At 36.4% G+C, this 15256-nt stretch overlaps 1 protein-coding gene across 1 annotated transcript; it reads left to right on the top strand.

Annotated features, from left to right (window-relative positions):
- Positions 1-8302: 8302 nt before the first annotated feature.
- LOC113054127 (interferon-induced very large GTPase 1-like) lies at positions 8303-13994 on the top strand. Its single transcript, XM_026219472.1, has 3 exons — positions 8303-8314; positions 9181-9466; positions 9529-13994. The coding sequence occupies exons 1-3, from the start codon at positions 8303-8305 to the stop codon at positions 13992-13994; spliced, it is 4764 nt and encodes a 1587-aa protein (XP_026075257.1).
- Positions 13995-15256: the final 1262 nt, after the last annotated feature.

The raw sequence follows: 15256 nt of genomic DNA, 5'->3' as shown, positions 1-15256 counted from the left end.
AGTGACGTACATAGAGATGGGCAAAAGATTTGGGGCGGCAGTGGCTTAGTGGTTCATGTAGGTTGTCTACAAACCGGAAGGTTGGTGGTTCGATCCCCGGCTCCACCTGACCAAGTGTCGAGGTGTCCTTGAGCAAGACACCTAACCCCAGCTGCTCCCGAGGAGCTGGATGGCGCCTTGCATGGCTGACATCGCCGTCGGTGTGTGAATGAGTGAGTGGATGGGTGAATGTGAGGCAAATTGTAAAGCGCTTTGGATGGCCATGTGGTCTGTTGAAAGCGCTATATAAATGCAGTCCATTTACCATTACCATTTGAAATCTATAACGACTCGTTTCAGCGATTCAGAGTCGACTCCTTACTTTAGAAGCCAATAACTTTATAAATCGTGTACTTTTTGGTTTAATTATTTGCACATTGTTTACACTGATGGACAGCTGCATCATACACTGTAATACAGGTAATTTTTGATTTCCCATCTGTGTGGCTCTTTAAATGGACATATTAAGGAAGATGTAAAGTATTTTTGTTGATGTACAATGCCATTTTATCCATAATAATGTACCAAATCAAACTCTTATAATATTACAGTAGTATAAAAAAATATTGAACATAAATATTGTACATATAATTTATAGCTGAAGTTGAACAACTTGCGCAAAAGATCATGGGGGCCTAAAGTGTACCATCGTTTGTACCCTTCGAACTCCATTCTGAAGAGGCCCTTTGAAGTGACAATTTTTGAGCACTTCGGTTTAGAATGTCCTTACTATCACTACTGCGCAGACTCAGGGCCCAAATTACGTAATTTTTACAAGATGAAATATATAAAAAATATATATATATTAACCTACCAACATCCATCGGCATTACTTATTGTAAGAGGAAAAATTTGGTTTCAGTCACATAACATTGGTTAATCAAAACGCTGTCATTTTGGAATTTTATTTTATCGACTGCTGTCACATTAAGAGCTGCACAGATCCAATATAATGTCATAAATGAATTTTCTTTTTCTACCGTTTACACTCACTTAAGGCAAAACCATTTTTTAAATTTAATTTAATTTTATTAATGTTTTATTTAATTTGATATCATCTAGGCTATGACTGTAATTTTTGTGCTTTCTGCTCATCTCTGCTTTATTCTGTTCTTCTTGTTTTGTTTTTTTCCTTTAGTGATTCTGTTTGTTAACAACAGATGTTCATCAGTAATTCTAAATCATCACTCAATTAATCATTTATCTTATTAACTGCAGTTTCTTCAGACAATGTCTGTTCAGATGTGTACCATGTCGTTACAGCCTTCTCCATTGGATTTATTAGTAACCTTTTGATAACTTTTGTTAATAAAAATCGCATGGATATTTCGGGAACCTCATGCTAGCCTTTACTGACATTCTATGAACATTACAGAAACTGAATTTTTTTTTTCTTCTTGGGAAGTTACAAATCAACATTCCTAAAATGCTGAGTTGGTAATTAAAATTAAGTTGAAATAATGTTTCAGGAATACCATACTAAACTTTAAAAATCTGTTACACTAACATTAAGAAAACTGTAGGTGTTTGTGTTAAAATAATTAAATAAATAAATTTGGAAATGTTCTTAGAACAAATTGTTAGCTATGTTTCTACTATACATTTTCAGTGATCTTGAGAACCTGTCTGACTGGAAAAAGGAAGTAAGATATCCTAAAACAAAAATGGGGAAATATTTTTCTAAAGGACAGTTCTAAAGAACAAAAATTTACATTCCATTCTAGTTAAACTATATGAACAGCTCCATTGTGAATGAACCACTGCAAACTCTAAAGTAAACAGGAAGTGTTTTCCAGGAGAATACAAATATCATTGAAGTGAAGTGCAGTGAAGTGAAGTGAATAAATAAAATAAATAAATAAATAAATAAAAATATATACATACAAAGAAATCTAAAAACTCAAAATTGATGAATTATTTTATTTTTCATGTATATGTAAATAGTATATTCCCAATTTATGTATTTATGTGTATTTATTTCTACATTTATTAATTTCTACATTTCTTAATTTCACATTTATTGTAAAATAATTCTAAATAATAAAGACAGAAACAGAAAGAAATGAAACATTCACATCTTCAGGAAATGCAAAAAGGGTAACCCAAAAACAGGTAATTTTAAGAATGCAAAGCATTTTCCGCATCACGCCATATAAATAGACAAACAGTAGCTTACAGAGTTTACAGATGCAGCCCAAGACTGAACTGATAATACAGAGATGGAGGACTTCAATACTCAGGTTTGACATTATTTCACAACAGAAAATATTACTGTTGTATTGGGTGTTTGTATCTCTCTATCACAAGTTTTTTTATCTTTTTAAGCAAATGTTGTAAAATTTAACTATTTCACATTTTTATTAGATGTGTGATAGTCCATAAAATTATACATTTATGCCAAATAATTTTTTTCCCTGTCATTTAACTGATTATATGCGTTAATGAAATTTCGGTAGCACTTTATTTTACAGTCCTGATCCTTATGTACATACTATATACTTATTATAGTAATTACAATAACTATGTAATAACTAGGTACTAACCTTGAACCTACTCCTAGACCTAACCCTACCCCATGTAGTTACCTTGTGTTACCAGAACTTTCTTAGATAAATACACTGTAAGTACACTATAAGTACATGTTAGTAAACGTACTGTAAAGTAAAGTGCAACCGAAATTTCTTTTTAAATACCGCCAGCTGTCCAGGGCTGATTTTTCTAAAAGCTTCGTAAGCCTAAGAAGTTTGTAAAAACGATAGTCCGACTGATCTTAATATCACGGTCTGTAACCCAAAAGCATCGTAACTTAAGTAGCACTTGAAGATCATTGTAGATCTACGGGTGCTCTGTAGTAATCATTAAGCCCTAAGTGCCTCGTAGGAAAACAGATTTATGCAGTCACCTGCAGGACAATCGGCAGATTACACCTTTAACCTGATTCAAGTGCAATGTGATTATAATATAAGGATTTGGTTGTTCTTTATTGAACACTTTATGACTTGTTTTCTTTCTTTCTTTATTTGTATTAATTTATAAATAAAATAATTAAAAGTTGTCTGTCTGGAATGCAGCATTAGGTTAAAGTCAATAAACGATTGTGTGCTACAATTAAGTTCTATAAGGTGAAATTTCAGCACTTGACAAACGGATAGTGACTCCTAAGTAGCACTTAAAGCACAGCTACGTGCGATTGCTTTACGTGCATTTTTGAGAAACGCACATGAAACAATAATGAACAATCGTAAAATCATTAAAAAACATGATTAAAAGGGGACTAGCATGTTGCTAGTATGATTAGCAAGCGACTAGCTTTGTTTAGTTTACATGATTAGTAAGTTACTAGCATGTTGCTAGCATGATTGGCAAGTAACTGACATGTTGTTAGCCATATTAGCAAGTCACTAGCATGTTGATCGCATGACTGTCAAGTAACTAGCATGTCATTAGCATGATTAGCAAGTAACTAGCTTGTCATTAGCATGTTTCCAGCATGATTAGTAAAAAAGACTAGTATGTTGCTAGCATGATTAACAAATAATTAACAGTGCGTAAATCAGACCTTTCTGTAACGCTAACACTAATAAGCTTAAATGAAAATAATGAAATAATTGTGTAGTGGAGTATTTTTTTGTACACAGTGCCGCGTACTGTCAATCACTCCTGTACGCGTACATCACTTTGAAAAATGGGGTGCACCCAAACACTTTTTACTTTTCTTCGTTACAGCAAGTTACAGCAAGGGTTTTTTGGTGGTGAAACAATGCGTGTGTGTGTGTGTGTGTGTATGTGTGTCGGTGTGTGAACTCACTGGGCGCGTTGACATGCAACCACAAGCCTACAGACATATTTAGTTAAGCAAGCCAAATGAAGCGAGTGAAAAGTAGGCCCATTTCCACAGAAAGGGCAACAAAGTTACTTGCAAAATATGTTACGCGGTATTAAAATAAAGCAGTAGTGCAAGTACAATGCTGTGTCAATTGCGACGCAAACATCCACAAGCAAATGAAAGGCATTTCCCAAAGCTGGCCACTCTAGCGAGACGATATCTCTTTATTCCCGGGACATCTGTGCAATCGGAGAGCGTGTTTTCTACTGCGGGCTGTCCACAGGCTGCGCTCCAGACTAACCCCACATCATGACATGACATGCTAGATTATTTAAATAAAAATGTAAAAAAATTATCAAGTCTGAAAATATCATCGAGCTCATTTTTTTATTGTGTGATTAATTGATTTATTGACTATCGCGACAGGCCTACTGGTCAATAACCTATTAAACAGCCTTTGATTGTATAACAGCAGTAATGGCTCTCTTTGTAGTATATATATATTCACCAAAATGACCATTCCGGTAGCAGGAACGATCCTGAACCAAATGAAGATAGATGTCTTGGCATATGATGTGTTTGTTAAGCCAGTCAGAGAAGAGTAAATGGAGAGAGAGTGAAAGCCTCATTTGTTTGGCTAAAAGCAGGAGGTAGACCTTCCTTCCCCCTCACACTTGCAAAACTCAGTTAGTGAGCGAATTCAATTCAATTCAATTCAATTCAATTCAAGTTTATTTGTATAGAGCTTTTTACAATACAAATTGTTACAAAGCAACTTTACAGAAAATTGTTTCTATATTTAGTAGTAGCTTATTGTGGTGACTGTCAGTTTGTGCGCGTTTGACAGGATTTTTAGAAAAATTAATACAAGACGTAGTCAGCCAGATGATGAACATTATTCATATTATTAATTAATAATTATTATATGATTCAGTCACACTTGTAGCAATATTTGTTAGTTCTGTTTGTTGATTCAGGGTCAGCATCATCTCTTCTCAGGTGTTCTGGATCCAGACTGGAGCTTGTGTAAATCCTAGTTTCCACGGGATGTAAATCCAGCAGAAACAGAGAAACACATAGAAACATCATTAGCATAGCTGCTGATCCAACAAACTAAAATTAGTTTAACCCAAGCTAAAGAATAAAAATGCACATTTGATGAGATGCAACTACACTCACAATTTAAGAGATACATTATTCGAATGCTTGGCGAAAGAGATGCGTTTTTAATCTAGATTTAAACAGAGAGAGTGTGTCTGAACCCTGAACATTATCAGGTGGGCTATTCCAGAGTTTTCCACCTGAATTCCACCTGAACGTTTTTGTCTTTCTAGATTTTAGACAATCTGCTGTCTAATATAACACCCAGATTTCTGACTGTAGAGGAAGTAACAGTACATCCGTCTAGTTGCAGATTGTAATCTACAAGATTCTGTGTAGTGTTTTTTGGTCCAATAATTAATATCTCTGTCTTATCCGAATTTAATTGGAGAAAATTATTTGTCATCCAATCTTTTACATTTTTAACACACTCTGTTAGCTTAGATAATTGGGAAGTTTCATCCGGTCTCGTTGAGATATATAGCTGAGTATCATCAGCATAACAGTGGAAGCTAATTCCGTATTTTCTAATAATATTACCAAGGGGCAACATGTATATTGAAAATAGAAGGGGACCTAGGACGGATCCTTGTGGCACTCCATATTTTACTGATGATAAATGAGATGACTCCCCATTTAAATAAACAAAATGGTAGCGATCAGACAGGTTGGATCTAAACCATCTTAGAGCCTGCCCTTGAATACCTGTATAGTTTTGTAATCGATCTAAGAGTATGTCATGATCTATGGTGTCGAACGCAGCACTAAGATCAAGTAAAACTAGCAATGAGATGCAGCCTTGATCTGACGCAAGAAGCAGGTCATTTGTAATTTTAATAAGTGCGGTTTCTGTGCTATGGTGGGGCCTAAAACCTGACTGAAATTCTTCATACAGATCATTTTTTGTGCAGGAAGGTTCTCAATTGATCAGACACAACTATTTCTAAATTTTTAGACATAAATGGAAGATTTGAAATAGGCCTATAATTTGCCAGTACACCAGGATCTATTTTTGGTTTCTAAATAAGAGGCTTGATAACCGCCAGCTTGAATGGTTTTGGGACGTGACCTAAAGATAACGATGAGTTAATAATATTGAGAAGCGGTTCTTCGGCTACAGGTAACAACTCTTTCAGTAATTTAGTGGGTACAGGATCTAATAAACACGTTGTTGGTTTAGTTACAGTGATAAGTTTATTTAGCTCTTCCTGTCCTATAGTTGTAAAGCACTGCAGTTTATCTTTGGGTGCGATTGATGAAACTGAAGTGTTAGACGCTGTAGAATCTACATTCGCTATTGTATTTCTAATGTTATCTATTTTATCAGTGAAGAAATTCATGAAGTCATAACTATTTAATGTTGGCGAAATATTTGAATCAGGTGGTGTCTGGTAATTTGTTAATTTAGCCACTGTGCTAAATAAAAACCTTGGATTGTTTTGGTTATTTTCTATGAGTTTGTGTATATGCTCTGCCCTAGCAGTTTTTAGAGCCTGTCTATAGCTGGACATACTGTTTTTCCATGCAATTCTAAAAACTTCTAAGTTAGTTTTTCTACATTTGCGTTCAAGACTACAAGTTACTCTCTTGAGAGAGTGAGTATTACTGTTATACCAGGGCACAGTACGTTTTTCTCTAACCTTTTTCAATTTGATGGGGGCAACAGTTTCTAATGTATTAGAGAAAATAGTGCCCATGTTGTCAGTCATTTCGTATAATTCATGTGTATTTTTGGGTACAAATAGCAGTTGAGATAGATCAGGCAGGTTATTTGCGAATCTGTCTTTGGTGACTGGAACAATAGTTCTGCCCAGACGGTAACGCTGCGACATATAGTTAATATCAGTTATACGCAGCATGCTCGATACAAGGAAATGGTCTGTAATATCATCACTTTGAGGTACAATATCTATAGCAGTAAGATCGATTCCATGAGATATAATTAAATCTAGTGTATGATTAAAAAGATGAGTGGGCCCGGTGACATTTTGCTTGACTCCAAAAGAGTTTATTAGGTCAGTAAATGCAAGTCCTAATGCATCATTTGTATTATAACCGTGAATATTAAATCTCCCATGATTAGCGCCTTATCAACTGTAACTAGAAGGTCTGAGAGGAAATCTGCAAAGTCTTTTAGGAATTCTGTATATGGCCCTGGCATACCTGTCAAGTTTTGGATTTGAAAATAAGGGAAATTTTCCGGCACCCACGGCGAGCAGTCCCACCACCCCAAACAAAGCTCCAGTATCCCTTACATTTTAAGACAGGTGTTATAGCCCAAATGAGAACACAAAACGGTATATATGAAGAGCATTTATTTTTTATATATATATGACTTGCATATTTTCTGTTAATTTTACATTGCTTGTCTTTACATTTACATTTTATTTTCATTCCACACATTCTTTTCATTTCATATTGCTTTTCTTTTACAGTTTTTCTTTTCATTTCACATAACTTTTCTTTTACTCTTTTAGTGAGTTGTTGTACAAATTTGTTGCAGAATTTGCATTCTTTAAAAAAGTAAATTCGCTGTCCCATTTATCACGGTATTTACACATGGGTTTTGGTTTTTTGGCAGGTGTGCCTTCACTCTCTATCGTAGCATCCATCATCCGTCTCAGTTTTTTCTTTTGTTGTTGTTTTTCCCGAGTTATAAATCATGTCATCCGACCTCACACACCCCTCGCAACAGGCTACTACAGGTGGCAGTTATCACGAGACTAGTGACAGAGCTCAGATTGGGAATGTTTTTTTTTTATTATTATTTTATTAATAACGCAGGTTAAAATTAAAAAATTAAAATACGGGAGATTTACGGGAAAATACTAATACGGGAGGACGGCGGGAAAGAAGGGTAAAATACGTGACTTTCCCGGCAAAAACGGGATACTTGACAGGTATGGGCCCTGGGGGTATATACACAGTAGCCAGAGCAAGAGATGCATTAGATTTATTTTGCATGTCTGACAGTGTAACATTAAGCAGAAGTATTAGAAATATAAGAATCATGGCAAAATTGTAAGCTCAAAGAAATGAAAGAAAGAGCTGTACATATCGGATTATTTCTGGAACTTTTTGCCGTACGTACATGAGTCATTAAGACATTTGCAACAGTTTTTTTTTTTTTACACATACAGATTGCTAATATGCAGTCAAATCTATTTTGCAGTTCTTTAAACTGATGTTTTCACTGGCAAATCAATGTTCCGAGGATTGAATTGCTTTTGACCGTCTTTTGGCAAAAACGATGTGCCAAAAGTATAAGCGCGGAAAACTGGAATTTAGCATACAGAATATAGATAAATAGAATACAGATATTTATTTTGTGTTAGCATGAAGCTGCAGGTACACCATACATGAATTACATTTACTATTAACATTAAAATGCTGCAAAAAAAAATATTGTGCTTGAATCACGATTTACACCTTTGCAAAGTGCTTCGTCTTCATGTAAATTTAATTTACGCTTACAGTTTTATGTACACTTCCAAAAATATTACCCTGTGCATGCAAATCTTTTTGACATCATTTTACCTTTATACCAAACACTATATTATTGTCATTTATTCTTGCCCACATTTACCACAATGTTTCTTTCCTCTAAAACCACATTTTACCATGAGAGATTTTTGTGAAATTTCACATTTGGGACTCTTTTTTTTTTTGTTTTTGAAGTGAATATGTTAGAGGAATGTGTGCTTTCACATCATGGTACTCCACACACCTGAAACCTGTTTGTTAGAGACTGAATTCAAAGACACTGACATACTATTTCTGAATACAGTGTCTACTTTACAAAAACTGTAATTTGTGAATGGAAATATATGGTTCAGATCACCCAAATCATACAGCATGGGTGTAATTTGTGGAAAAGTGTGGCACTGTGCCCAAACAAAGTCTTACTCTCTTCTATACAACTATAACTTTTTTCCTGTTCCACTTTTAGAATCGTTTTTCAATTAAACAATAAACAATAATAATCTGCAAAGGTTCCCGTCTCAAAAGAGTCAAAAGTTATGTTTCTGACTAAAGGAATTCATGATTTACAACCATTTGAGTTGGATATATTATTCTCAGGTCTATGCTTAAAAATTGGAACTGACAATAAATCCAATAAATGCTATCAAATATAAAATGTAAGAGTGATATTAGTATGTAAGTGTTTAAAAACCAAAGTAAATAAAGTAAATGAAAGTTTCTTTCTTCAACAGGAAGAGAGCAAGCTCTGTGGAACATCAGAAGACAGTTCAGATCAACATCTACATCAGGAACTGTTGAATAAAACAGAGACTCTATTTCACAGACTTCTTCTGAAAGACAGACATCACAATAAACTGAGAGCTGCAGATGTTCTTCAGTTAACTGCACATTCATTACACTCCCATGAGTCTTGTGCTGAAGAAGAGCTGATTCAGAGTTTCATACAAAAACTACTGATAACGGACTACAGAGCAAGATATATTAAAACTAAAGACAACAATGAGGAAGTTCACAAAGGTCAAACCAGCTATGATTCATTTAAAGAAGTGGCTGATTCTGATGATTTTTTCACAATATAGGGTCAGTGTCTAATGAAGAAATAGGCCAATATGAGAAAATTCACTCAATGGATGTTCAGATGGCAGTGTTTCATTGTGCTGATAGTTTTCTGAAGCAGCTGATGGTCACTAAACTGTCCCAGTGTCAGTACGCTCTGCCTCTGCTTGTTCCTGATCCATTCACTCAACAGATTGAGTTTCCTCTCTGGACGTTCAGACAAATCAACAAGAGCTGGAAGATGAGAAACATCAACAATGAAATCATCAGTCAAACCGAGCCAATCTACAAGGCAGAAACTCCAATGGTGTTTTTCTTCAGGTTTGGCTCGGTGTCGTCCTCCAAGTCTCAGCTGATGAACAGTCTGATCAATGAGAAACACAACACATTCTTCCACAGGAACTGTCCCGGCAGCAGCAGATCCAGACTCCTGATGGATGGAGTGGTGGAGATCGCCTGGTTCTGCCCTTCTGCAAGAGACACAGATAAATTCAATGAGTGTGTAGCATTCTGTAATCTACACGGTGATGCAGGAGACCATGAGAAACAGCTCCAGATCCTCACTGAAATGAGCTCAGTCAATGTTGTCCTTCTACCACAACTGGACAGGAATGACAAACATGCAGCAAAGATACAAAACCTGTACAGGAACAAAAAGCCACTCATTTTTCTATTTACTGAGGATGATTCAATTGTCAAGTTGATGCAAAAAGGAAAATATAAAATTGGTCTGAAGGACAGAAATCAGTCAGAAGTATCTGAAGAACTCAGAAGAGCAATAAAGGATTGTCTCTCAGAATCATCTTCCACTTTCAGACTTGAAGATGTGTCCAGACACTCAGACATCAGAGTAGATGAGGAAGATGATGATGACTGCAGGAGAGGAAGAGAAGCAGCACAGAAGATGATGGGTTTTCTGGAGAAGAAAGATCTGACAGAAATCAAAGAATCATTTCTGCCTCATCAGGGGAAACTGTGGCATCAGTGGAGTCAGAAGAACAAAGAACTACATCGACCTCGAGCGGATGAGACCGAAATTGAAATAAGTAGAAAACAAACAGAAATGAAGAAAATCCTTGAGCAACAGCATGAATGTGAAATCAGTGAGTTTATGAAGCTCTTTCTAAAACAAATGAACTTAGATGCTGAACATGAAAATATGTTTTTCGTTAGATGGCTCATAATCCTCCTGCATGAATACATCTCAGCTGATCTTTCTGCTCTACATCACAAGTACAGTGAAAAGTGGTCAACTGTCTTACAAATGAAAGAGAATAAAGATGAATTTGAACAACCCCCGGCTGAGCAATCAGAACTTGAGAGAATATCTGAGGATCTTCAGGCTGCAGCTTTTGGTTTGGAGCACATCATGAGGGAGATCGGTCAGATCTATGAATCATGTTCATCTGTGAAGAAGAACAAGAAAGACCTGCAGGTTCACTTCTCTTCTCTCCCGAGTCTTGCCGCTGAGATGATGATCTCTGGATTTCCACTGGAGCTGATGGATGGAGATGCTGCTCATGTTCCTGTGATCTGGATCTCTGCTGTTCTAGATCAACTCGTCCAGAAACTGGGAGACCAGAGAGTCTTTGTGCTGTCAGTTTTAGGGCTTCAGAGCTCTGGGAAATCCACCATGCTGAACGCCATGTTTGGACTTGAGTTTGCCGTCAGTGCTGGGAGGTGCACCAGAGGAGCTTTCATGCAGCTGATCAGAGTCTCAGACGAGGTGAAAACACAGATGAACACTGACTATATTCTGGTTGTTGATACTGAGGGTCTTCGTGCTTTAGAACTTGCTGAAAGATCAACAAGAGATCATGATAATGAACTTGCCACATTTGTTGTAGGTCTTGCAAATCTGACCTTGATCAACATCTTTGGAGAGAACCCATCTGAGATGCAAGACATTCTTCAGATTGTTTGTCAGGCCTTCCTGAGGATGAAGAAGGTAAGACTGAATCCCAGATGTGTGTTTGTGCATCAGAACGTCTCAGACGTCACAGCTGGAGAGAAAAACATGGAGGGAAGGAGAAGACTACTGGAGAAACTGGATGAGATGACTAAACTTGCCGCTAAAGAGGAAAACTGTAATGCAGAGTGTTTCAGTGATGTCATTTCATTTGATGTACAGAATGATGTAAAGTATTTTGCTCATCTCTGGGAGGGCAGCCCACCAATGGCACCACCAAACCCAAACTACTGTGAGAACATTCAAGAACTAAAGGAAACCATTATTTCTCATGCAGCTAAATCAAATAGACTTATGCTGACACACTTTAAAGATCGTATTAAAGATCTCTGGGAGGCTTTACTGAATGAACGATTTGTCTTCAGCTTCAGAAATACCCTGGAGATTTCTGCCTACAGGAAACTGGAGACCGAATACAGCAAGTGGTCCTGGAGTCTGCACAGTGCCATGATGGAAACTGAGAACAAACTACACAACAAAATAAAAAATGAAGCAGTTAATGAAGTTGAGGAAACTGATCTTCAAATAGAACTGAGGAAGACAAGTGAAGAAGTAGAAAAGTCAATGTCTGAATTCTTTGAGAAAGACAAAGATAAAGATATACTGATTCAATGGAAAAAATCATTTGAAATCAAGATCAAAGAGCTTCAGGAAAATATTGTGAGAGAAACAAAAAGGAAATTAAATGAGATCCTTCAGCAGCGAGACCTGAGGAAAAAGACTGATGCTCAGAGGACACACCATGAAAACACTCTCTATGAAAAGAGCAAAGAACTTCCCTTAAAACTCAAAGACAAAGCAAATGATGAAGAAACACTGAAGAAAGAGTTTGATTTGTGTTTGGAGCAGAGTGTAGATGAGACACGAGACATCTCAGTCACGCCTCCATTCAAAGACATTGACATTATGAAAGATGCAATAAAAATCCTCAGTGTCATCTTTGAGGGGCATCTCCATGACTACATTAAAGAGGACAGTGAGTACATCAGTATTTTCACTGTTTGGAGTTTTTTTGATTATGTCATTTTCAAAAAGTCCACAAAACAGGGGGTTAAAGACTTGAAAAAGGGTGCTTTCAGTACAATGAAAGGAACGTTTGGAAATATCCAAAATCTGTCTCCAGAGATAGAAGCTCAAATTAAATCATTAGTCTCAGATGTTGACCAGCAGACAGACCAAATGATTCAGTCATTTAACATTTCAAAGATGGGCTACAAAATCAGCTGCACTGAAAAACTCATAGATTATATCAAGAAAAGAGTAACAGAACATCAGGAAGGAGAAGTGAAATATGAGTTCAAGAATGAGTTCTGTATCGATTTGGTTCTTTCCATTTGTAAAAAAGCAAACAAGATGATCACAGACCAACACAGACTGTTCAGGGAAACCAATGATCCTGAGATATCTGTTGAGAAGAAGAGAGAAGAGTACTATAGTATCTTGCAGAAATCCTGTAATGAAGCTCCATCAGCTGCTGTTTTTGGGGAGATCATCTGTCAGAAACTGAAAGAGCCCATTGAGCAGAGTGTCTACAAGAAAACTGCCAGAGATCTGACATACGAAATTATGAAAAACTGTGAATCACTTAATGGAAACAGATTAAATCTGGAGAAACACATCCTGAAGACACTGGCAGAAGAAGAGGATTTTGTCAAATACATGGATTACCTGAAATATCCCAGGTTTCACTTTAAGAGTTTCATTAGAGATGAAGTCAATCGGTACATCACTGATAAGTTCAGTCTCAGTGTTTTACCCAAGATGAAACACAACATTAAACTCCTGCAGCAGAAGATCATGAAAGCAGCTCATCAATCCACTGAACATGTTCAAGTCAACAGTGGAGATGTTGGTTTGTGGTTGAAGAGTTTCACACAGCAGCTCTCAGACGTCCTGATTTTCTCTGAGAAAGACCTCAGTGGAGAGAAACATCATGATGTTGATGATTTCAACCTCCTAGAAGATGTGATAAAGATCGATCTCACTGCTATAATGTCTGACATCAGCAATAGTTTAAACAAAGACACTTTTCTAGTGAAGCTAGACTATAAATTCAGACCACATGAGCTTCTGACTGATCACTTCTGTCAGTGCTGTTGGGTTCAGTGTCCGTTCTGTGGAGCCACCTGCACCAACACTGTAGGCAACCATCATGGAGATCACAGTGCTCCTTTCCATCGTAGTATTGGTCTGAATGGAATATATTTCAATGATACATCTAACTTGTCTACCCATATCTGCACATCAGCAGTAGCAAGCAGCATTTTATATATTTATCCCAATGACTCAAATGATGAAATCCCCTGGAGAGATTACAGAAGAGCAGGAGGAGTTTTTGCAGACTGGAGCATCACCCCTGATCTCTCTGAACTGCCCTACTGGAAGTGGTTTGTGTGCACATTCAAGGAAGATCTGGAAAAATACTACAAAAAAACATTTGAGGGACAGGGTAAGATACCAGATGAATGGAAAAATTACTCAAAAGTGGACGCTATTGAGAGTTTGGATAATTACATTTAATTGAACAAGCAAAGATAAAGCTTGTTTGTTTTTTCATTCACAGAACAGTTTGAAATAAGTATCTTTTTGTCACTTCAATAGCTCTGAAATCATCTAAACCTCTGTTAACGAAATACATCAAAGAGAGGAGTTAAAGTTTTTAAGTTCTGTTTTAAAAGTGTATTCCTTATACCAGTATCCGTGAACGGTTCTCTACTTAAATGCTCTGTTCAAGATGTACAGCTCTGAACTCACAGTTTTCCTACCTCCTACTTCAAAATCATGACTGGAATTGAGCTCAATCAACCCTGACTTCAGTGAGAAATATCATTTGATGTCATTTCAAAGACACCGGCAACTAATTAGCAATGATTTACATTTATAATGTTCAGCAATAGATTTGCTCTTTTATTTTTTGTTGGCCGTTTTAACCGGATAAACCATTTTGGGTTCATGACTTTTGATTTATTTGGCTTAAGAACACAAAATGCTGTCATCGCAGCAATTGACAGAAGCATTGAGGTTGGAGTTGAAAAATGTCAAGACAAATGTCTCACACCCGACTTCATCAGCAACACTGTATAAGACAATAGCTGTTGGAAAAAACATCATATTGTGAGAAAACAACATTTCTTCATGGTGTGCCAAAGTTAATTGTTTAAATTAAGTTCTTGGCAAAAGTTCAGGAGGAATATTTGAATTTAGTTTAATCCAAGCAATCAGTGCCAGAACAAGCTTGTGCTGTATAAACCCCTTCTTACCTCTGCCACCCCAACACTTGTTACTACTAAACCAGCCGAGGAAGTACAGGGGGTACTTCAGGCTCCACCAGAGCCAGCAAGCCACATTTACCCTCTCTTCAATTCAGAGGTAACATGGACATGTGAACTCATAAAATTAAGATTTCATGTTAGATTTTTAACACTAAGCAGCTTTTTAATATAGTTATTACTAGTTGCAATCATAGGGTTGTGAAGATTTAAAATGTATGAATATAAAATATACTGTGTGCATCTTAGCAAAAAAACATAATATGTTATTATTTTATTTTAAATAGTTTTAGAGTGATGAAAAAGTTTTACAAATAAGTTTAGTTGTAAGTTACTTCCTAAAAACTTTCAGTAGGATCCAATACATTCCTGCAAATGTGTATTTTTGTGTCTGCCCATCAGACTTTCTGTTGTTTAAATGTATGCACATTTTAGACCTGTAGAATCAATGCAAGTGTTTGTGATTATGTACAAGAAACAAAAAATAAACTTATTGTATTCATGTGTATATTT

The sequence above is a fragment of the Carassius auratus genome, chromosome 3, assembly GCF_003368295.1.
Source record: "Carassius auratus strain Wakin chromosome 3, ASM336829v1, whole genome shotgun sequence".
Taxonomy (NCBI): domain Eukaryota; kingdom Metazoa; phylum Chordata; class Actinopteri; order Cypriniformes; family Cyprinidae; genus Carassius; species Carassius auratus.
Note: the sequence above shows the minus strand (reverse complement) of the source record. Positions and strands in the feature narration are given on the sequence as shown.

Coding starts and splice junctions, on each gene's coding strand:
- LOC113054127 (XM_026219472.1), top strand. Junction 9,467..9,528: donor CAATGAGGAAGTTCACAAAG/GTCAAACCAGCT, acceptor TTCACAATATAG/GGTCAGTGTCTAATGAAGAA.